This window comes from Myxine glutinosa, chromosome 10, assembly GCF_964187855.1.
Source record: "Myxine glutinosa chromosome 10, kmMyxGlut1.1, whole genome shotgun sequence".
NCBI classification, from domain to species: Eukaryota; Metazoa; Chordata; class Myxini; order Myxiniformes; family Myxinidae; genus Myxine; species Myxine glutinosa.
In genome coordinates, this window is record NC_136270.1 from 131,702,639 (window position 1) to 131,726,282 (window position 23,644).

A 23,644-nucleotide genomic window follows, 5' to 3' on the forward strand; every position below is an offset into this window, starting at 1 on the left:
ATTCCGAACACAGTCATTTACATAAAATCAAAGCATATAAACAGGGCGGTTAATTCAACAGCTAAAACTTCACCATTTGGGCCAAACAGTTAAAGAAATGGTCAAACAAACACAGGAATGGCACGATGTACTGACCTTCAGGGAAGAATGTATCGGCATATTGAATGATAGGCTCAATTATGCCGGCTGTATGTAGAGAAACAGTCGTAATCATGTCTGTCATTGTCCTACTGTGGAGGGCGTTGGTTGAGAAGAAACAAGAAAGTTGGTGAGGGTGAGAGGGGGTTAACAATCCCACCTTAATCCAAGGAATGCTCAGCCTCTAGGAAAATGAATGTGGTCGAGTTTTTGTTCTCGAGATAGTAGATTCTGACTCGATCCAAAACAAAGGAAAGAAATAACAATCTCTATGGAGATTTTGAACTTGGCCTCGATGTTTCATTTTAACGTTATGCACGATTTTCTCAACTTGTACAAGTTCTTGATGGTTATACTTTCGCATAGATTGCTCCTTATAGCTTGTACTCGATGAGACCACGCCTTATATCCTGGATTTGATTTACAACAATCGAATCCATCACTTTTGAAATGGCAGCATATACAACCTGGGTTAATATAAGGATTTTTGTTGTTCCTCTCCAAGCACAGAGCTCATAATGCTGACATCACAGGTTCAAATCCCATTTAATATGTTTGTTTTCCCCTAGTAATATTCTTGTAATTCACACAAGAGTAGAGGGATGTATCCCAATGGATGAAATGAAGGAACATGACAAATCTTCCTACTAATGGTTCCTGTTCCTCTTCTGCACCAACAGGTAAATCTGATCATGTGCTTGTGGAGTTAACATACCTGGCTTTGGTCAGAAAGCTGCCTCAGCACCCTACAGTCCAGCAGTTCACGCAAGCTGAATGGCAGGGTTTGCATGCTGCCCTCTTATGTCAAGACTGATCCATAATTTCCAACTCTCTTGATATAAATACCGTCTTGGAATCCTTCAACAGTACCTTGCTTTCCCTTATGTGCAGATATATACCATCTCTTCTGCAGTCACCATACCCATCCTCTAACCCATGATACACAGAATCCTGTGGTGAGGCAGTTGCCTTCAAACAATTTGCCTTCTCTTCCTGGAAGGCAAATCCGACCGAAGGCAATCTCAAATTACTCCGAAAAGCCCAGAACAAGTTTGTTTTCAGTCTCAGGAAAGCCAGAACACAACATCTGTTCACCCTCAAGAATGAACTCCCAAACCTGTCTCCCTCCTCGAAAACCTGGTGGCACCTTAAGTCTGTCTCTATAGTATGCTCACTCCCCATTCTCTCTCACACTTCAAATGGCACCACAGCCGACTCCGCTCGTGAGAAGGCCGATTGCCTTAATTCTGTTTGCTTCCAAACCTTGTGCACCCAACCCTCGTCGGTCTGGCACCCTGCATTGCTCAACAAACTCTCCTCTTCTGGTATCCAATGCAATCTCCACTCATGGCTTGTGGATTTCCTCTCCTGTTGTAGTCAACGTGTGGCTCTCAATGGAATTTTTTCATCCCCTTCCTGTTCAGACTGGAGTTCCTCAAGGCAGTGTTCTGGGCCCTGCGCTTTTTCTAATCTTCATGAATAATCTCTCCGACTCTCTGGAAAATCCTCTCTATCTCTTTGCTGATGACTCAACTCTCTGCCGATCCATAACTCAACCTTCAGATCGGCAGTCTGCAGCCTCCTCACTCTCTGCAGACCTGGACAAAATCAGACTGGGCAAACAAGTGGAACATGTCTTTCAATCCTGACAAATCTCACTCTCACAATGTCTCTCCGAAAAGACCGACTGGACAACATTCACATCTACTTTGTCAACAATCCTCTCGAAGAAGTTCTGTCACTCAAGCTTTTGGGTCTCACGATTTGCCATGATCTTTCCTAGGAAAACCACATTTCCAGGCTGGCCTGCAAAGCCAGGCACCGACTGGGCATCCTCCGTCGTGCGAAGTCCTTCCTTGGCACACCTGAGCTCCTCACCACATACAAAGCTTAATGGAATACTGCTCGCCCATCTGGGCCGGTGCTCCTGCCTCATGCCTAGCTCGGCTTCACGCTGTCGGAACCAAAGCTTTTAGAATCATTGGTATTTCCCGTGAAGAAGCTGATTCTGAGGGTCTCTCACGCTTTCACCGCAGGCAGGTTGGTGGTCTGTCTTTTTACCGACTCCCCTCCAGCTTAGCTCCCACTGCTCTGTCTGTGCTCTGTCCCTTCCTCCATCACCCCAATATTCCTTCAGGACGCACAAGATCTGCCAGCAACCTTCTTCTAGTGAAACTTCCAAAATCAAGACTCTGCTCACCTTAACCCTTTCATTCCTCTTTTTTCCTGCCTCTGGAACAAACTCCCTCACTCTCTTCAATCCCACTCTCCCCTCCATGGCTTCAAAACAGCTGTTCACCACCATCTCTTATCTTCCACCTTCCAAAACCTTGAACTTTTCTATCCCCGTTAATACACCCCAAATGCACCTCCTTCAAATTCCCTGTTTTCTTTCCTGAAATTTATGGTCATGTCCATCTTGTTTATCTCTTGTACCCCGCCCCAGCCTTCTCTCTTCCACAGATCTCCCAATGTCCCTGTTCCCTACTGTTGTTGCGCTTCCCTCTCTCACCCCCTCTTGTCTCCCGCTCCCTTTATGATACGTTATATGTATTTTCTCTTATACGAGCCTCAACTTAGTATACAGGAAATAAAAATACGAAAACAGCTAATGAAAAAAAAAAAAAAAAATCAATGATGTTAGGCGACCTTAACCTTTTGACCTCAAAATCAATGGGCTTCACTAAACCAATAAGAAAACCCTGCTCAAATTTCAAGGCAATCTCAAGAAAACTGATGATTTTATGCAGCCTTGGCCATTGACCTTTTGATATAAAAAAAATTAATATAAAATAAATAAACAAAAAAATAATTACCTTCTAGGTTTTGATTGTCGAACCAAAAAAAAACAACCAAAAAAAAAAACACCTTTAGAGGCCATTTTTTCCCCGCAAGCGGGGGTTGGCCTTTTTCGGGAACTGTGGTTGTTGTTGTTTTTCGGTCCCCTTTTTGAAGCAATGTTTTACGGCCGGATGCCCTTCCTGACGCCAACCCTTTTTGCCGCCTTTAACGACAAGCAGGGAATTACCAGTGAACTGGTACTCAATTTGCCGACCTCGGAAGGATGACAGGCTGAGTCAACCCCCCTGGCGTTAATTCAGCGATTGACCGGGATTCGAACCGAGGATCCTAGGATCCTAAGCCGGCACCCTAGCCGCTAGCCCAACACCAGGGACTAAATAAGTCGAACCAAATAAGTGACCTGCAAATTCTTAAACACGTGTGTGCACGCACACTCACACGCACACGCACGCAAAACCCCGTCGGGAGAACGGGCTAACAAGTACCGTTCATTAATCAAAGATGGTTTGCATGGTTAACTACCCACTTTGATTGGACTGAAACAAAACAAGTGAATCCTCTTGGATTGCGCTGAGGTTCGGGCATGGAATTTCTAGGAGGAAGTATAATTTGTATGCAATGAAAGTACATGTAATATGGGATTGAGTAAGATCGAGTAAGCTTCACCAGTGCGCGTGCGCGAATTTACGTCACGTCGGCAGCGAGAAGGCGTTCCCCAACACGAACCAATCAGGAACTGCCACGCCCACTTATATGATCTCAGAATTCCTGTGACAGGAATTAGCGTTACACTGGCTGGAAGTCATTCGCTAGAGGCGCTTCCTCAGCACCAATCACCAGTGCGCGTGCGCGAATTTACGTCACGTCGGCAGCGAGAAGGCGTTCCCCAACACGAACCAATCAGGAACTGCCACGCCCACTTATATGATCTCAGAATTCCTGTGACAGGAATTAGCGTTACACTGGCTGGAAGTCAATCGCTAAAGGCGCTTCCTCAGCGCCAATAAAATACTTCAGTCACCTGAGCAGTTCATAAGGTCTCCATAACAACAGAACATTTGGAAGTGCATCTTGTAAAACAAAGCCTGTGAAGCTCCAATTATTGATAGGATGTTATTGCGAGAAGAAAACAGAAGTTTGTTGGGCAATGAATGTATGTAGGCAGTAGACACACCCATCCCCAGGAGGCCACAAAAGGTTCGGTCCCAGGACAATGGCCAGGTTGCTTGGCGACATCTTGTTCACATCTTGGGACTGGCACAGACGGGACAGGAACTTGACGAGGTACCTGGGAGAACAGGGAAACTGGCACGTGTGTATGACAATAGAAAAGAATATCGAAGAAGGATGGATTAACAAAACAAACTCAGGTTTCCAAGTAAATAACCGAAAGGTATTTTATATACACAGAATTGCAGAAATAAACTATCTCCCTTGGCATCTCCTCCCAAGGATCTTCCCAATATGGAGTGGCCCATCACTACTCCCACCTCCCCCACATAATTTAACCCACCCCTTACTCTGACCTCCAAATCCCATATTACTGTTTTACCTCATTCTCATAAATTTCCCAAAGTAGCCTTCTCCCACCCTCCCTGATCCTGCTCCCATTCCCCCCACCGCTCCATCCAAACTCATCATTTCCTTTTCTCAAAGATCAACATGTCCCCAATGAACCACCACCCCACCACTCTTGACGATATATGATATCAATGTCCTTCTCCCCGCACTCTGCACTCCACCCACCCCCCACACTTTCTCCTGGAGTGTTTAAGGCTCATAGAAGAAGAGCAGATAGGACAAAGACATTAGGGTATCTGACAGGATGGTGTGGAGATGGTGCACTTGCTCTTGAGCTGTCAAGTATCGTTTCGATTCCCAACCCAACGATAAATTGGCTAAGTGGTGCTCACAGGCAGGATGCACGTACCAAAAAGTGCTCCGTTCATCGGATGGATGTTAAACTGGGCATCCCATATACCAGCATTAATTGGAAGACATTCAATATCCCATGGTGTCCTTCGTGACGAATAGGCGAGTTTATCACAGGCACCCTGGGCAAATTACAAATTCCTGCTGTAACCTTCAGGTGGAAATGCATCAGCGACACACCAGTGTCCATGACCATGACCAAACGATGGAAACTCACAACCTGCATATGAACGCCGATGACGAGGACTTTTGAAGGTAGAGATCGTATTATCAAAATTAACTGTTAATTAATTTATTACCCCCACCACCGAAGGTGGATGGATGTCATGTTTTCACCCCTGTCTGTCTGTCTGTTTATGATCAAGATATATAAAAAAAATTGGACTGATTCAGACGAAATTTGGCGGAGAGTTAGCGAATGTGACAAGGACGAAATGATTGAATTTCGGTGAAGATCTGGATTCTGATCCGACTAGTAGAATGTTTTAAGTGATTCTTCACCATTGAGTGATAGGGCTAAAACAGATAAATAGCACGATATCTCAAAAAGTTATGGACGGATTTGGACGAAACTTGGTGGACAGGTTGGGAGGGTGACGGGGAAGAATCGATTTGATTTTGGTGAAGATGTGAATATGGATTCGGATGTGAGTTATTTAATTTTTAAGTGATTCTTCACCATTGAGTGATTGGGTGAAAACCGATATATAACATGATAATTAAAAAGTTATGGACGAGTTATGACTAAACTTGGTGGATGAGTTGGTTAAGTGACAAGAACAAGCCGATTAGATTTTGGTTCAGGTCCGAATCCAGATCTGGCCTATCAGTGGATACAAAACATAACTGTTCAACATGGTGGTGTGTGCTCCATTGAGTGCCGTTCTAGTTTATTACCCTCACCAGAGGAGAGGGTATTGCACTTGAGTCCGTTTGTTACTTGGCAAACAACATTTTTTTTTTGGACAAGTATGTTGATCACTCCGGTTTGTGCGTTTGTTTGTGTGTGTGTTTGTGTGTGTGTTTGTCTGTCTGTCTGTCCGCTCACTTATACATGCCTACAGGTCACACTTTTAAACGGACAGTCTGTCTGTCCGCTCACTTATACATGCCTACAGGTCACACTTTTAAACCGATCTTCATGAAACTTCACTAAATGGTAGAGTTCGTCATCCGACAAAATTCTATATATTTGAGGTCAAAAGGTCAACCAAAGGTCAAAGGCTTTGGTTAAAAGGCCAAAGGTCAACCACTTTTTTTCAAATTTCTTAAAACCTCAAAATTTTCATCCGATTGATTTGAAATTTGAATAGGATTTACATATCAGCGAACTGAATTCAATCAACAACTATTTTTGAGGCGGGGGGGGGGGGGGGGCAGGGGGACGTGGACTTTGCAAGTATTGTGCTCGACATGACGTCTTCTTGTTACTTGCAAAATCGAAGATTTTTCAAGTATATTGGTCGGTTGCGTTTGTTTTTCTGTCTGTTTGTTTGTTTGTGTCATCGGCCTACAGTTCACAATTCTAAACCAATCGTCACCAAACGTCACTAAGTTGTAGAGGTCGTCACAATTGAGAAGCCTATTGATTTGAGGTCAAAGGTCATCTGGAGGTCAAATTTCTAAAATCGCCATTTTAAATCCGATTGACTTGAAAATTTAACAGCATTTGCACATTGCGTCAATACATTGGGAAACCAACTATTTTTGAGGTCAAAGGTCAACTCAAGGTCAAACTTCCAAAATCATTTTTCATCTGAAAACCCATAAGTTTACATCCGATTGGCTTGAAAATTGAACAGCATTTGTATATTGAGTCACTAAATTTGGAAACCAAGTATTTTTGAGGTCAAAAGGTCAAACTTCCAAAATCATGAATTTTCATCTGAAAACCCATCAATGTTCATCCAATTGACTTGAAAATTGAACAGCATTTGTATAGTGCCTCACTAAATTGGGAAACCAACTATTTCTGAGTTCAAAAAGTCAAAGGTCAACTCAAGGTCAAACTTCTAAAATCATCATTTTTCATATGAAAAATCATCACTTTTCATCCTGTTGACCGGAGCTTTGATCAAGATCCTCAATTTTAATCTTGATGAAATGGACAAATTGCTGTATCAATGGAAACCTTTTGGGGGGGATGGGGGATGGGGGGGGGGGGGGGGAGTGGTGGATTTTTGCAAGTATCGTGCTCTGCATGACGTCTTTCTTGTTATATCCTTGTCAGCGACCGTTTTTTACATTACATATGTACATATTTTAACACCATTATATTCCTGGTCCACAATCGCTTGAAGGACTTCCTTTCCATAGCTTCGTGCTGCTGGTGATGCCGTCGAGGGAGAAAGTCTGATGTCCACAACTGGGGTTATATATTGGTCGGTTGCGTTTGTTATTCTGTCTGTTTGTTTGTTTGTCACAAGTCCTGGCGTGGGTCTGCAATCCAATTGCTCTATCTTGCGTTTCACTCAGAAATTTGTAAGTTATTCTGTCTTTGTTACTTCTAATCATGATTTCCAATCTAGGACTGATTACAAACATTTTGGACTGGTGAACAAATTCACATTTTTTTCAAAAGCTATTAAAAAATATATATATGTTTTTTTAAATTTTTTAAACATTACACCAGTTGTGAAATGGTTTAAAGTCCATGTTACATGAGATTTTGTTCATGTTTTGTTGTCTTTGTCTCACGTACCATTCAGGGCAGTGCGTCTTTGTGAACCTGAACCTAAGTCACTCTATAATAAGAAAGAACTAAAACTACAAAGTCTGAATATCACAATGTAGCACGTAAAAAGGTAAGCTCGAGTGAGTTACCTGGTTTGTCCACAGCTTTAACTAATGTTGTATTGTCTTTTATTGTGATGATTACGCACTACTTCCTGGGATCAAAGTCAACATTTCCGATTTGGCTGCTTCACAGGGAAAAAGAACAATGCTGAATCAGCAAGTAGAGTTCGGAGCCCCAACTTAAACACCGACTGCCATGTTTCACCCAGTTGAAGGCGTTTAGCAACATAAAGGAACATGGTCCGAGCACGTGGCATGTTGTGTGTTACTTTAGAAATGCCTGCCTGATCCCCGTTTCATGATTCCCTTCATCACTGGTGGCGATGGTATAAACTATAAGGGATGGCTGTTTGGTTTTGTGGTTGAAGACGAGTCTTTCTCCACTGGCTGCCATGTGGCTTCGATTCTCATGAGTGCTCCCTCACTCCAACCCATACTTGGCAAGTGTTGCAAGTCTGCCAAACACCCATCAACATCAGTTGAGAAAGGCTTTCGTCCTACAGTGGACTGGGACCAGCTGTTTGTTGTTAGAAAGTGTCAAGGTTGTATATACTACAGTTGTGGCGAAAAATATTGGCACCCTTGCAACATTTTTCAAATAATGCACCATTTCTTCCAGAAAAATGTTGAAACAAAAATTAGATTACAAGCAGGTGATTCTCCTTTACTTTGTAATTGAACTCACCTGTGGTGAGTTGCAGGTGCCTGCAATATAAAACATAGGGGCAATACCCCATGCGCTCATCTGGTAGAATAAACAGTATACTACACCGACTAAAGGTATTGTTACGTTTGTAGGGGGTAGGCAATACCTTAGTCCAGGTAGAATGCATAGGTAGTGTGCTCCGACTGTCGAGAAGAAGAAGAAACCCCATGTAAGATGAAGGAAATGTGTGTAGAGCCTATGTTGTGGAAGAACTTGTATCTTCGTCCCCATGAGAGGGGTGGAGTTTGTTAATTGGTGAGGGATTATGGGTAAATTAATCCCCTGTATGTAATTGCCTCTGTAATCTTTTCCTGTGTTCCTTATGACACTACACTACACACCATAGCCAAGTCAAGCAATCGACACCATAATTAATGACAAATTAAAAACCAACCGGGAAGCCAGGCATCGAACACTACCACTGGTGCCGCAGCCGTTACATCACCACCTCAATCGGGCTGAGGCATGGAGCCACGCCCCGAAGAGCAGTGATTGGTCCGGGATTTGATGGGCGCAAGGACTGGTAAGATGGAACTCGCTGATAGGAGCGGACAAAGACGTCGTGAGATGACGTCAGAGCCTTGACTATAAAGGAATGTGCGGCCGACATTTTCTTCTTCTTGTTCTGGATCCCATAGCGAACAGTCGCTATTGCTCTTGCGCAAGGAAGATTCATCACGAACGGTCGTGTTCCGACATCTTCATCGTGAGGAGGAGGAACTGCGGACCAAGAACTGCAGTTTCCCACGCAACGACGACAAGTGGACGGGTGCGGCCTGCTAGCTGCGCTCTCGACGAAGGCATGAGTGAGCAGACGTGCTGCGAGGCCTAGTTTGCGCCAATGATCGCATTTTCCCACCAAGGACGCGAGGGGGTTGGTTTTGACAATCCCTGATGAGATTAAAGAGCCGATTTGAGCTAAGTGCCACAAACTACACATATTTATCTTCCAGTTATTTTTTTCCCCTTGTGTTGTAATCAAGTCTGTGTGAGAGCGCTCCAATTAGGAATGATAGTTTTATTGTGCATTATTTTGTGACCGGCATTTTCTTGAAATAAAACTGGTATTTTTGTACATTTTAATTCTGTGTCAGTTTGAGTTTATTTATTGCATGGTCGATGTCGGGTGGACTCGTGAAGGTAAGCTCTTCGGCCTCCCTACCGCGCGTATAACGAAGGTCTGCCATTGAATTGAACGCCTCGGAGTTAAAGCTCGTTTGGTCATCTGTGTCACCCTGCGGTGTTCACCAGAGGGTAGTTTCATGACAACTGGTGTCAAGAGTTTGGGATTCTGACTCAACAGGCACTCTGTGTTCGAGGGTTGTGAGTTCGACACCCGCTGAGAGCGAAATTGCTCTCAGCATTCGGAATACTAAATTTATTAATCTCCTCTCCTCTACTCTCTCTCTCTCTGAGGGAGGATCGATTATAGTGACCAGGGTGTCCAAATTCTATAGTTATTGGTGTACGAAGCGCAACATCGTGTTTTTGGAAAAATATCAATTGATTTTTTTTTTCAGAGGTAAAAATACGCGCGCGGGAGAACTGCTTTTTCACCGCGGATGGCGGAAGCGAGTGAGATGGCCGAGTGGGTTGGGGATTCCGAAGAGTATGGAAACAGGCCAGGGATAGAGGGGTACGAGGAGGATAGAGGGGTACGAGGAGGATAGAGGGGTACGAGGATAGGATTGAAATCTCCCCCGTCCCGAGCATTAGTTCACACACGCCCCCACCCCCCCCCCCCCCCCATGAGGAAGCCGGGGACAATGGGAACAGACCCGAATGCTTTCCAGGCCATGTTAATAAATTTTATGGAACGAGGGGAATGCGTGATCGGTTGGAGGGACAAATGAAGGGAATTGAGTTAGCAATTCTCAGAATGAGCGGCGTGAACGAATGAATGCAAAAATTGATGGTTTAAAGGGAGAATTGAATGCCCGGAATGACAAAATTGATGGTTGGGGCGAGTGAATTAAAGGAAGAACGAAAGAATGAAAATGGGGTACAGGTGGCATGTTTAGAAGTAAATGGGGAATGTTAAGAAGTAAATGGGGAATGTTAAGAAGTAAATGGGGAATGTTAAGAAGTAAATGGGGAATGTTTGGAAGTAAATGGGGAATGTTTGGTCTGAAAAAGACCTGGAAGGTTATCGGAGCTGTGTGGATGTCACAATGATGCACCAGCAGGGGAAGGAATTGGGAATTGTGCAGCACCAGGTGGTGCGGAGAAACAGGGGGTAAGAAAATTGGAGGCCCGTGTAACAGGGGGGGGGGGGGGGGGGGGCGTTTCTTTTCTTTTTTTCTGATTAAAAGAATATATTAAGTTCTGAATCAAAAACAAAGGTTCTGTAATATTAACAGTGAAACAAAGAATTGTGGAGACCAAATACTTTTGTCAATTTCAACTTCTTTTTAGAGATAATTGTGAGTTATTTGAAAAAAGTGCAAGGGTGTCAATATTTTTGGCCAGGACTGCATATATATATATATACACAACAACAACAACATGCATTTTAAAGGCCATTTTCCCTGCTGGAGCGGGGGTTAGCCTTGCGGTCCCCATGACAATCTTCTCCATTTTGAATATATATATATACATACATATATATATATATATATATATATATATATATATATATATATATATATATATAAAGTTGGTGGGGAAAAAGAGGTATTGATAGCAAGGAGGCAAAACAAAGGAACAAAATGAGATTATATAATTTAAGCCCGATGTCTTGGAAGAAATTTCAATCCTGATAAATTATTTAACAGATCTATGGTTGATCGAACAAATGCACTGTAACATCAAAGAATAAAAAAAAACAAATAAAAAAAACATCTTTAGAGGCCATTTTCCCCCGCAAAGCGGGGGTTGGCCTTTTTCGGGCACCGTGGTTGTTGTTGTTGTTTTTTGGTCCCCTTTTTGAAGCAATGTTTTACGGCCGGATGCCCTTCCTGCCGCCAACCCTTTTTGTCGCCTTTTACGACAAACAGGGAATTACCAGTGAACTGGTACTCAATTTGCCGACCTCAGAAGGATGACAAGCTGAGTCAACCCCCCTGGCGTTAATTCAGCGATCGACCAGGATTCGAACCCAGGATCCTAGGATCCTAAGCTGGCACCCTAGCCGCTAGCCCAACACCAGGCAGGTAACATCAAAGAATGAAATACAATAATACAACAAATAATTTTTCATGGCAATATAACATATTTAACAGAATAGAGCGAAACAAATAATTTGTGACAAATCGGTAGGCTTTACCTAAGGTTCTCTTTATTGGCTTTGGGAAGCGTCTCGATCACAGCTTTTAGTTCCTGCACACGCTTGTCCATGTCCTGGAAACTGCAGGGAGATGCATGCAGTTATGCGGTCCATATTGGAGACTGGTGGCAGGCGTATTGTTTTGCGATTAAACCAATGAAGCAAGGTAGTATGAGCAAAGATACCGATTTCACAAATGTAAAGGAATAATTGCTTTATCGCCAACAGTGTGCGGACGTGCAAACCGAGAGTGCGAAACTTGGGTAACTCCAAAAGCTTCAAGAGGGAATTCCAAGAAATTCTCTTCCAAAGTCCTGCTTGGCAAATGTAGGATTTTGGAAGAGAATTTGTTTTCCAAACAAGTCTACTTTCTCACATACTTCAACTGGGTGAGCCAACGGTGGCCACCACAAGTTATCATTCTTAAGAACTCAATAACATGTTCCTATGTTGGTCATGTCAAATCAGAACGAGACGGGAATATTGTGTTCAATCATGCAAACAGGAGCAAGATCAACAGCTGACTCTTTAAAATACATTTCAGACATACACAGTATTATTTTATTAAATAGCTATAGATTTCATAGAACACGTTACCCCCCCCCCCCCCCCCCCATATCCCCCATGCATTGTGTTAAAGTATACAATTCAACTGAAATAAAATAATGATTTTAAAGATTGCATAATAAAAAATTCCGGAATATCAGCCATGATCTTTCTTGGGCAAACCACGTTTCAAAGTTGGCCACCAAAGCCAGTCGCCGTTTGGGCATCCTCTGTTGTGCCAAGTCCTTCCTTGACAGACCGGAATTCCTATACACCACAAGGCCTTCGTCCGCTCTCCCCTCTGGGCTGGCTCCTCTGCCTCACACCTTGCTTGCTCAGCTTGACGCTGTGGAAACGAAGGCCTTCAAGATCAATGGAATCTCCAGCACTGAAGCAGAGTCTACGGGCCTATCACTTCACCATCACAGACAGGTCGGTGGTCTCTCTGTCTTCTACCACCTCTTCTCTTCTCTGGTCTTGCAGCCGTTGCTCTTTCCGTCCTTTGCCTCCCTTCCCCCCCCAGATTCTTGCGGGGCGCACATGGTCCATCAACTACGCCCTACTGGTGAAACTTTCAAAATCCAGCATCACTGCTCACCTCCACTCATTCGTTTCACTTTTTTCCTGCCTGTGGAACCAACTTCCACATTCTCTTCAATCCCATTATTCCCTCCACATCTTCAAGACAGCTGTTCACCGACATCTCAGTTCATCCCCAATCCAAAAACATGATCTTTTCCACTCTCATTAATCCCAAAACCTCACCCCAATCCCTCCTCTTTACAAACTTCCAGTGTTTCTCAGCTGAGTTTTCTTTCCCACCCAACAGAGGGAGACGTGTCCTTTCCTTTCCCCGATTCCTCTCCACACACATTATTTGTCCAAGTCTCCATCTTATCCTTCAACTCTGCTGTTGGTGTTTCACCCCTCTGTATACTGCTCTTATGTCCTGTTACGTCCTGGTCCATTCAGTGTACGTACTATTCCACGAGCCCCGACTATGTATACAAAAAAAGTAAAAAAAGTTTTAGCACCGTTTATGCAGCCTTATACACCACTTTGTATAACATGTCCAAGTACTGCAAAACTGGAGATTTTGGAAGCCATAAGGTGATTGATGTTCTACAGTGTTCAAGTATATAATTAAATTGAAATAACAAAAATGTATAGGTAATAGGAAAATTAATTCTGGAACTTTACTGCCATTGCCACAGCGTCGATTACATCATCCGATCCAGCACGTTACATTAGTTCCTCGTACCTGTTTGTGTCTTTTATAACGTCCTTAAAAACAGTAAGTTTCCCGTTTGGAAGGATTTTCAAATTCGTTTCACTGCCAGACAGACAAAAAGAGTAAAAATATATTCTTGCTCCTCTCTGTGCACATGCGCGATTTGGCCAAACACTTTGACAAAGTATGGTAAAAGGGCAGGATTGTTTTCCGATTCATGGTCCAATTCGTGTTCAAGATATGAAATGGAAAACCAAACACTGCTTTGGAGTCATCAGAAAGAACCAGAAGAAGGAAAGAGCAAAGATGGAGTCATCAGAAGGAACCTGGATAGGATTTGGGTTTCAGCTGCTACTCAACTCTCAAACCCATCCAAGCACAGCCAAGTGAACCTTCTAGAAAATTTTCTGCAAGAATTCACTTCTCCCAAGACAGATACATAAAGAAAGAGAAAAGTAAAGAAGAAGCAAGAATTAGAATGAATAAAGAGAAATATGAAAAAGTAGAAAGAAATGTGAAAGGAACAAAGATGTTGGAAAGAACCCGGATAGATAGATTTCAACAGCTCTTCCTCAGGCAAAAACGTATTTAAATTGAATATTATTGAATATAACATTCTATTTAAATATGTCATTCCTCGATCATAAACTGAAGTTTGTGGATGGAAGGCTGGACGGACAGATAGTGAACCAATATTGCTTAACCCCGTTTTAGGCTTCGTGTGCATGAGGTAAACTACCACAATAAAGAGGTAGCGAGAGGGGAAGAGGGACAACAACCGAATGTAGTTTTACACCTCACGGTCATACTACATGTAGGACATCGACCCTCCCTCCATTCAATCACGAGTCATAATGTGGTGCAATGTGTTCCACACGAAATGGCAATATTTACAGCTTAGTATTCATAGATAAAGATCGAGATTACCACAAATAAATCATGCTGGATGGCTTTCATTCGTGTTACTATGTTAGCGATTCAGAATTTGTCACAAAATTATGAGAGAGGGAGAGAGAGAAGTGAAAGCTCGAGCCTCTTACTTGGATGCCTGAATCCATTGTTCGTAAACGGAAAACGTCAGTAGAGGTTCAGGAAGCTCACGCAGGTACGACTTGAGTGCACCTGAGGTAGACATATGGACATAAATCAATTTTTATTTAATAACAATTTTCTCTCATGCCATAAGATGGGCTGGTTGTGAATGTTTTATGGCTGAGAATACGTGACTTTCAAAATGATGTATGAATGCTCAACGAGGCCTTTCACGCATGCGCTGTGTGTGTTTACATTGACTCGGTTCTGCTCGCCAAGCACTTTTAACCTGTCATTACAAGCACAAAATCTATAATTCAAATTGTCTTTTAAATATAATATTCGGCATTTAGACAACAGTTGAGTGGCAATTTCAAGATGAATAACCATAATTGTTGTGTTCCTGAATGAAAATTGGACTCACGGAAATAGGAAATACGAGACATATCCGTGGAGGGGGGGGGATGTCTAGTTCGTATCATTTCCTGTTAAACTAAGCAGGGGTGGCAATGGATATACAGTGCCTACAGAAAGTTTACACCCCCTTTCAAAATGTTCACCTTTTGTTGCCTTATAGGCCGGAATTAAAATGCATTAAATCAGACTTATTCCAACTTTATTTACACATCATAACCCACAACTTCCAAGTGAAAAGCAAATTCTACAAATTTCAGAAAATTATTTAAAAATACAAAACTGGCATATCTTGGTTGGATAAGTGTCCATCCCCCTTATACCTCTCTCCCTCTGTAACCAATCACCTTCAAAATCACACACCAAGTTAATTGGCCTCCACCTGTGTTTAATTGTAGTGATTCTGATTATTTCAGAATAAAATCAGCTGTTCTTGTAAGTTTCCTCTGCTGGGTAGTGCATTTCACAGTAAAGACTCAACCATGAGTACCAAGGAGCTTTCAAAAGACCTCAAAGATAAAGTTGTGGAAAGGCACAGATCATGGGGTGGGTATAAAATATTTCAAAGGCCTTGAATATCCCTTGGAGCACAGTCAAGACAATCATTAAGAAGTGGAAGGCATATGGTACCACCAATACCCTGCCTAGATCAGGCCGTCCCTCCAAACTGGATGACCAAGCAAGGAGACTGATCAGAGAGGCCACGAAGATGCCAATGGCAACTTTGAAAGAGCTACAGGCCTTTATGGTAAAGACTGGTGCATGTGACAACAATATCCCAAGCACTCCACAAATATGGCCTGTATGGTAGGGTGGCAAGAAGGAAGCCATTACTCAAAAAAACAGACCTTGATTCCTGTTTGAGGTATGCAAAAAATACTCTGGAGATTCTGCAGCCATGTCGCAAAAGGTTTTCTGGTCTGATGAAACCAAGATGGAACTTTTTGGACCAAATGCACAACATTACGTTTGGTGCAAACCCAACACAACACATCACCCAAAGAACACCATCCCTACTGTGATGCATGGTGGTGGCAGAATCATGTTATGAGGATGTTTCTCATCAGCAGGGACTGGTACACTTGTCACGATAGAAAGGAAAATGCATGGAGCAAAATACAGAAAAATCCAAGAGGAAAACCTGCTGCCCTCTGCAAGAAAGCTGAAATTAGGACAGAAGTTCAACAAACAATATTGTTAACTGTTTAAATAACTACTTACACACTTTACATTTGCACTGTTTTGGACCGAGTTAAGAATCAACGGACACTGGAGACTTATATTATATAATTTATGACCAATTATGTGGTACAGACGCGAATTGAGACTTCTCGGCACTTTTTGCTCTTTCATGAGCCGACAATTTACCTGTGAAAAAGGTAGAGCCAGAATCATACCGAGATCCATTACATTGTGCTATCTGGGCATCAAAAAATAAAACTACCAGGAAATTCCACAAAAACCTGTACAACCACTTCGTGAAAAAATGGTTGACATTTGAAAATATATATACAAGAGAGCTGTTGGTCTGTTTGTCTGTCTGTCTGTGTGTCGCAATTTTTCTCAGAGATGGCTGAACGGATCTTCGTCAAACTTTGAAAGCTTCATCAGTGAGGGCCTGGGAGTGTTGTAGGCAAAAAATAAATAAATAATAAAATGAAAAAAAAAATTGAAAATAATAAATAAATAAAATGTGCTCGATAGTGCCTAAGCCTGACAGTTATATAAACAGTTATATACAACAGTTATATACAACAGTTATATACAACAGTTATATACAACAGTTATATACAACAGTTATATACAAAAAAATCACATTGAATGAATGAATGAATGAATGATCATTTTAAGGCCATTTTCCCCCACGAAAGCAGGGGTTAGCCTTGCGGGCCCCATGACAATCATGGTTCCCTGTTTGAGGCAATGTTTTTATGGCCGGATGCCCTTCCTGATGCAAACCCTTAGTCGCCTCTTACGATGCGCAGGGATACGGTGTACCTATTCTAAATTTGGGTACACACCAAAAAAAAAAAAAAAAAAAAAAATCACATTCACAAAAATAAATACAAAACAATCACCAGACTGAGATTGAGAGATTGAGAGATTCCTGAAGTGTACGAAGTTGGTAGTAAGGCTTATTCTTCTTCCTAATCGGATTCATACTTAACTCAGAAACATGATGAACGGCACATTCAGCAGCATATATTCAACAAAAAGGTGAAATTATGATTTGACATTTGTGGTGGATTCTGATTTGGAACCAATTGCTTTTGCATTATATTTGCCCTCATTTCAAATATATTAATGTTTCTTTTTCTCTTGAGCAACGCCGGGTACTCCAGCTATAAACACTTATATACTTTACTCAGTGTACAAATATAAATACAACTTTAGGTGGGGGGTAACATAGGCTATGTGGCCACGACCTCATATGGGGTTGTGGAGAACTGGGAGAGGGGCGTAAATTCTTAATGTAAATGTGTACCGTGTAGCGCCACCTGGTGATGGTGGCAGAGGGTATTACAATTTCCTTTTCACCCCTCAGCCCAAATTGGGCTAAGGGGTATTGTCGTCACGGGCGTCGTCCGGGCAGGCGTTCGTCAACTTTTGGTTACCGTCAATTTCAAGCAGAACGGCCTGTCCGATTAAATCCATTTTTGCAGTGTGTTGGCGTTGAGTAGAGCAAGTTTCCTTTCGAAAATGGGCGTGCTGCGATTTTCAACATGGCCGCCACCTTGAAATTGGTTTCCACCATGCATGGGCTGAGGGGTTACGCCCACTTTGCGGTGCTATTTATTATTTACCTTGGCAACACTGAGGTTAAAGAGTATTATAATTTCCTTTTTTAAACCTGGGCAACACTGAGGTTAAAGGGTATTGCAATTTTCTTTTTTACCTTGGCAACACTGAGGTTAAAGGGTATTACAATTTCCTTTTTTTACGTGGGAAAACACCGAAGTTAAAGCACTTTTTGCACGGGTAAATTTTTTCTCCTTCTCATCCCCCCTCCCCCAAAACTGAGGGGCCTGTCAAAGCCACACCCCTCCCCCCCCCCCCAAAAGATGTATATGTAGTATATCCCCTCCATCTCCGCTCACCCTCTCGCATCCCTCCCCCTTCCACTCCCTTCCTCATCCCTCCCTCTCCTCTGCCTCCTCCCTCACCCCCCCCCCCCCCCGCCCCAGCAATTCCGGGCACTCCTGCTAGTTTTAAAATAAAATGCAAATTGACCCATGTTTGGGTCGACACATGTCGGGACAAGGCCCTGTGGTGACCTCAGGAGATTCCGGCACAAAGCAGGCAACTTAGAGTGTTAAATAAATGAAGGTAAAGGTTAAAATTGCAGAAATAGCATTTTGTCACCATCTCAATGGGCCCAAAAGTTAATTTCCCTTTCATCAGGGACAGGTAAAATGTGCTTTGTCAGACAGTACTGATTTACACTTTGCATTTCTATCATGTGAGCATTCCGCAAACAAATAAAATACAGTAAATAAGAGCTTTACTGGTCGCGCTCATTTGCCTCGGCCTCGCAAAAAACTTGATCCAAAACAAATCCTTCCTTTACTTAGCTTTGTACAAGAGAAGAATAAAAAACCTTTTACTTTACTTTGAAGCACGATTTACTTTGGCCAAGGTAGTCGCGGGGATAAATACATTCATGAGTCAAGGAAAGGCTCAGACAGAGACAAAGAATAAAGAAAAGTGGAGCACCGGCCACAGCGTGCGGGTCTCCAGCATAGTCCTGGGTCTCCACGGCACCACAGTCCAAGGCTATCTTGAGCTTCTTGAGGCGCGAAGCTGCAGCTGCCACCCTGAACAAGCCCTGAACGGTGGCACGCCAACAAGCAATTAGGCCTGGCTGTGGTTACCATAAGAAGACGGGTTTTGATGGTCCAATGGTGAAAAGTCAACTTATTAAATTATACTTCAACAAATTGCAGATTTCTCAGGGAAGCAACATTTACTGGTGACAGTCCGATCGATGCAAATCAAAGATCAATTATATCGAGTAGTGAGTGCGAAGTGCACAGCAAGTGTTTCCAAGGAAGACCCAAAGATAAAAAGCTATGGCAAAACACCGAGCGTCGAGCAGAGCGACAGGCGGTTTCCACCGAGGTGCGTGTGCCATGAAGAGTATGGAGAAACTGACAGAAAAATAAATGAAATTTTACAATTGTGTTTATGGAAAAGAAAATAAAGAGGTGAGGAACTTCATTTATATATGACGAGTTGATGTTCAACTTGGAACAGAGCAGATTCCTGCATTGATCCATGTGGGGAAATCAAAATGGTCTTCCTGCAAGGAATGCTCACAAACGCACGCAGTGTAAATACCGGTAACGAAGGGCAACTAGTGGGGCAAATAAATGCTTTTTTGTATACAAAGCCAAGGCTTGTGGAAGAGTTAGAACCCTGAATGGATCAGGATGTAATATAACAAAATGAACAGCAGAGAGAGAGAGAAAGAGAGAGAGAGAGAGAGACGGGGGAGGGCACCAACAACACCATGGTTGAAGGATAAAAAATGGGGAGAGTTGGACAAACAATATAAATGGGAATGACGGATATTGGAGGACACACAGGGTGGATAGGATGGATACAGAAGCAAACTCTCAGGAAGGAAAAACTGGAAATTTGGAAGGAGGTGGGTTTGGGGTTTGACAGTGGTAGAAAAGATCATAATTTTAGATTGAGGATGATCTGAGATGGTGAATAAAGAACAATGGATCCAATAAGATGAATCGTTAAAACAAATACCAAAAAGATAACAAAACGGAATGGAAGAGGGATGTTGATGCGAAACAACAAAGCGGCCTGACAGGTATATAGCACAAAATAAAATGCAATCACAGTGAAATGATTCGCGCAACATGAAAAAGCGAGAAATAAATGTCCAGAAAAAAGTACTTCTTGAATATTACGTGTACCTCATGCCTACGCTTGTTAACCCAACCATATTTGAAGAACGCAATGGTCATCAAGGTACATGATCAAGGTACGTGATCAAGGTACATGATCAAGGTACGTGATCATGGTCCGGTCAGGCAGGCCAAGCCAAACTCGGGTTCCAAAACGGCTCGCAATCCCCACCTTATGCAATGAAAGCTTAAACCCAAAAGTAAGGAAAGTGAAACTCTTCAAGTACACTACTGGTCAAAAGTTTTAGAACACCTCAATTTTTCCAGTTTTTACTGAAATTGATGCAGTTTAATGTCTCAATGTACTCTGAAATTAAGCATAGAACAAATAAACAATTGGAGATAAAAAAGAAATCATAGAATCATTTTGTTTAACAAAATGTAATTTAAATTTTTGACTCAGCAAAGTAGCCACCTTTTGCAGGTATAACCGCCGAACACACTCGTGGCATTCTTTCTACAATGGAAATCAAATATTGTTCGGGAAGTTCTTCCCAACACTGTTGCAGAGGTTCCCACGAATGTGTTGCACTTGTAGGTTGCTTTGCTTTCACCCTTCTGTCCAGTTAATCCCAAACCAGCTCGATGGGGTTTAAGTCTGGAGACTGTGCTGGCCATTCCATGATTTGAAGCTTACGGTCTTGTTCTTTTCCTCGAAGGTAGTTTTGACATAACCTGGAGGTGTGTTTAGGGTCATTATCTTGCTGTAGGATGAATCCCTGATAAACTAGGCATATACCAGAGGGTATTGCATGGTGCTGCAAAATGCTGTGGTAGCCCTTTTGGTTCAGGGTGCCAGTCACTATGTGCAAGTCACCGACTCTGGATCCAGCAAAAGAGCCCCAGACCATCACGCTTCCTCCTCCATGTTTGACAGTTGGTGTCACACACTGAGGAAAAATCCTTTCGCCTACTCGACGGCGTACAAAAACCCTGCGTGATTAACCAAATATTTCAAATTTTGATTCATCGGTCCATAAGACCTTCTTCCAGTCTTCAATAGTCCACTGGTGGTGCTTCATGGCCCAAGCAAGCCTCCTTTTCTTATTTTGCCATCTTAGCAATGGCTTTCTTACTGCCACTCGACCTGTCAAACCTGCAGCTCGAAGTCTTCTCTTCACAGTTGAAACTGAGACTTGCTTACTTCGACCAGTGGTGTTAAGCTGTGTTTGAAGCTGTTGTCCTGCCTGCGAGCCGCCTATCATGCAAGCTGTTGACTCTCAGAAACTTGTCTTCTGATTCTGTTGTGGCTTTGGGTCTGCCAGACCTCTTCCCATCAGTTTCCTCCAGTTTCCAAGTGCCTTTTGATGGTGTAGGAAACTGTACTCACTGACACCTTGGCTTTCTTTGCAATTTCTCTAAAGGAAAGACCTACACTTTTAAGGGTTATAATGGTCTGTCTGTCTTCCATTGTTAATTGCCTTTTTCTCGCCATTATGATAGCAATATACTACTTCCTGCAGTGCAATATTGTCCAAATAATGCTTCAGAGGGTGTAATAACAGTCTGTTCCAATACTGCTTTTATACAGACAGGGAGTTTGTAATCAAGTAATCAGCAGAGGTTGGGACACCTGCAGGAATTGTTTGCATCAACTTTCAAGGCTTAATTTACACTACATTGCTGCAGAACAACTGTAAGTTGTTAATCCATTACTTGTTCCCTGAAGAAGGCCTTTTTTGACAATATGACTGTGCAATTTACATTATTTTCCCGTTTTTGCTAACCCAAACTTTTGTTTTAACCTCGAGCAGTTTACTGCTTACTTTTGTACCATTTCAATTTATTCACTGGACTTGAATTGCTTAAATTTCAATAAAAACTGGAAAAATCGAGGTGTTCAAAAACTTTTGATCGGTAGTGTACATTGCGCATACTAGCTTGCGCATACATTGCGCATACTTGTGCATACTTGTGCATACTCTGCATGGACTTATGTGGGAACAAATGCAGATTATGACATTTTCTCATTAAATAAAGTTTGTGTTTGTCCTAATTTTTGTTCCCATCTGAACAGAGAGCTTAAGATCCTGGGATTGTGGGTTCATAGCCTGTAACTGTGTTTATTTGGTCATAGACTACAAATTTTCTTGTGATAAATAAGTTCACAACCTCCCCCATGAAATGCGCTATAAATTAGTGAAAAGGCTCAAATGAAGATAAAATGGTAAAATTAAAAGGAGAAGGGGTAAAACAAGGAAGGGCAAGATCTGCTCACATTCCCTCCATCATGGTGCACGTATGTCTCCACTGCACCGTTACACAGCCTCTTTCATAAACCTCAAACTTTGTATTAAAATAATGACAAAAAATAAAACCTCACATTCATTACTGCTGGGACAACATACCTCCTCCTGCATGCCATTCTGTAGCAGTAATCCGACACAGCATTCAATAGGGAAGGCAATTTCTTGCCCAGTGTTGATCAAATGTTCTTCTAGAGGGATTCCAAAACATGGCTGTTCAACTGCCCTCTCTGGAACAAGGACAGCACACATCAAGCGACGTCATAAAGGCATCGAGCACAACATTACAAGGTTTAACATTCTCTGCTCGGCAAGTTCCATCAGAAACATACTTCTGATATCGGATCATTAAACAAAGAGACCAAAACCCCCAATAGGACCTTGCTGCATCCTCAGTGTCGGAAGGACGTTCTCCAGAACTTGCAGCGACTTGCGATGGTACTCAGCCTGAGACTCGATTAGCTGGCAAACAAACGTACATACACCGGTGATTATTAAACGATTCACCGAATGTATAAAAGGTATCTGAAAGGTGCAAAAATAAACAGATGGAGGAATCCACATTCATGGCACGAGATGAAATAATACACTCATACAGCATCAAATTCTTCGTGCTTTAAACACACCATTAAATAATTTGAAACAACAACAAAACGACCTTTTTCTTCTTGCATTTAGTACACGACTTGGTATTTTGTGTGTGTCACTCCACAGCAGTTTTGCTTGCTGGCCAAAATACTGTACTCCCATTTTGCATTAATTTGTTACCCTCGCCAGAGGAGAGGGTATTGCATTTGAGTCCGTTTGTTTGTCTGTTTGTTTGTCTGTTTGTCCGCACAGAATAAATATGATTTTCTCTGCAACCGTTGGTCCGATTGACAGGAAATTTTCACCATAGGTGCAACACCACGTGTATAATTTTTTTATGATAATTATGACGTCATAGGTCGCGTGGTTCTGCCGCCATCTTGGAAAATCGAAAAATTTTGCACCTCTATATCTCGGAAAGCACTGAATAGAAAAAATTGAGACATGGCTCATTGTAAAGAACTCTGCATGGGGAATAAAATATGTTAATGATGATGTCATAGGTGCCTCCATTATGACGTCATAATTCGACAAGTAAAATACATCCTGGCGAGGGTAAAAACCACTGAAAATACATCCTGGCGAGGGTTTGCAATCTCTGATTGCTCTTTTTCTTGTTATAATAATGTGGGCTTATTGCAGTCTCACATGAGTTGCCGGTTATAATGGTCATCAATTAATTTAACTAATACAATTCAAATAGAAATGAGAAACATCAACGTGCATGTACAGAGTGGCCACAAAGTCCCTATGCATAAGTGTGTCCTCTGTTACTTATTTGTTTTATTTTGTTTTCCAGGTACGGCTTCAGCATGACGGAAACCAGTGAGTACACGATACAAGACAGACTGATTACTTGTGTTTGGGTTCACAACCGCACACGAGAAGAAGCCAGTTTTGAAGACATAAAGACAAGATTTTCGCAGAGGTTCGATAAGCCAGCTCCTACGTGCGACACGATGCAGGCATGGGAGAAGAAGGCTTTTTCAACAGGGAGTGTCCTTGATTTGACTTGATTTAGAGCAA

At 42.3% G+C, this 23,644-nt stretch overlaps 2 protein-coding genes across 5 annotated transcripts in view; one reads left to right on the forward strand and one right to left on the reverse strand.

The window, feature by feature from the left end:
- Positions 1-23,644, reverse strand: part of LOC137433778 (rho GTPase-activating protein 44) — a 171,131-nt gene that overhangs the window by 33,047 nt on the left and 114,440 nt on the right. For 3 of the 4 annotated variants that reach the window (XM_068126090.2, XM_068126088.2, XM_078786126.1), the window contains 7 exons: positions 22,411-22,492; positions 22,133-22,260; positions 18,577-18,688; positions 14,457-14,538; positions 11,640-11,720; positions 4,115-4,228; positions 136-230 (listed from right to left, as the gene is read on the reverse strand). In XM_068126090.2, coding sequence (XP_067982191.1) covers positions 136-230; positions 4,115-4,228; positions 11,640-11,720; positions 14,457-14,538; positions 18,577-18,688; positions 22,133-22,260; positions 22,411-22,492 — 694 coding nt within the window. The remainder of the gene's footprint in view (positions 1-135; positions 231-4,114; positions 4,229-11,639; positions 11,721-14,456; positions 14,539-18,576; positions 18,689-22,132; positions 22,261-22,410; positions 22,493-23,644) is intronic. The other variant, XM_068126089.2, reaches the window with a different exon arrangement.
- Positions 1-23,644, forward strand: part of LCMT1 (leucine carboxyl methyltransferase 1) — a 272,789-nt gene that overhangs the window by 7,749 nt on the left and 241,396 nt on the right. The gene's annotated exons all lie outside the window — the stretch shown is intronic.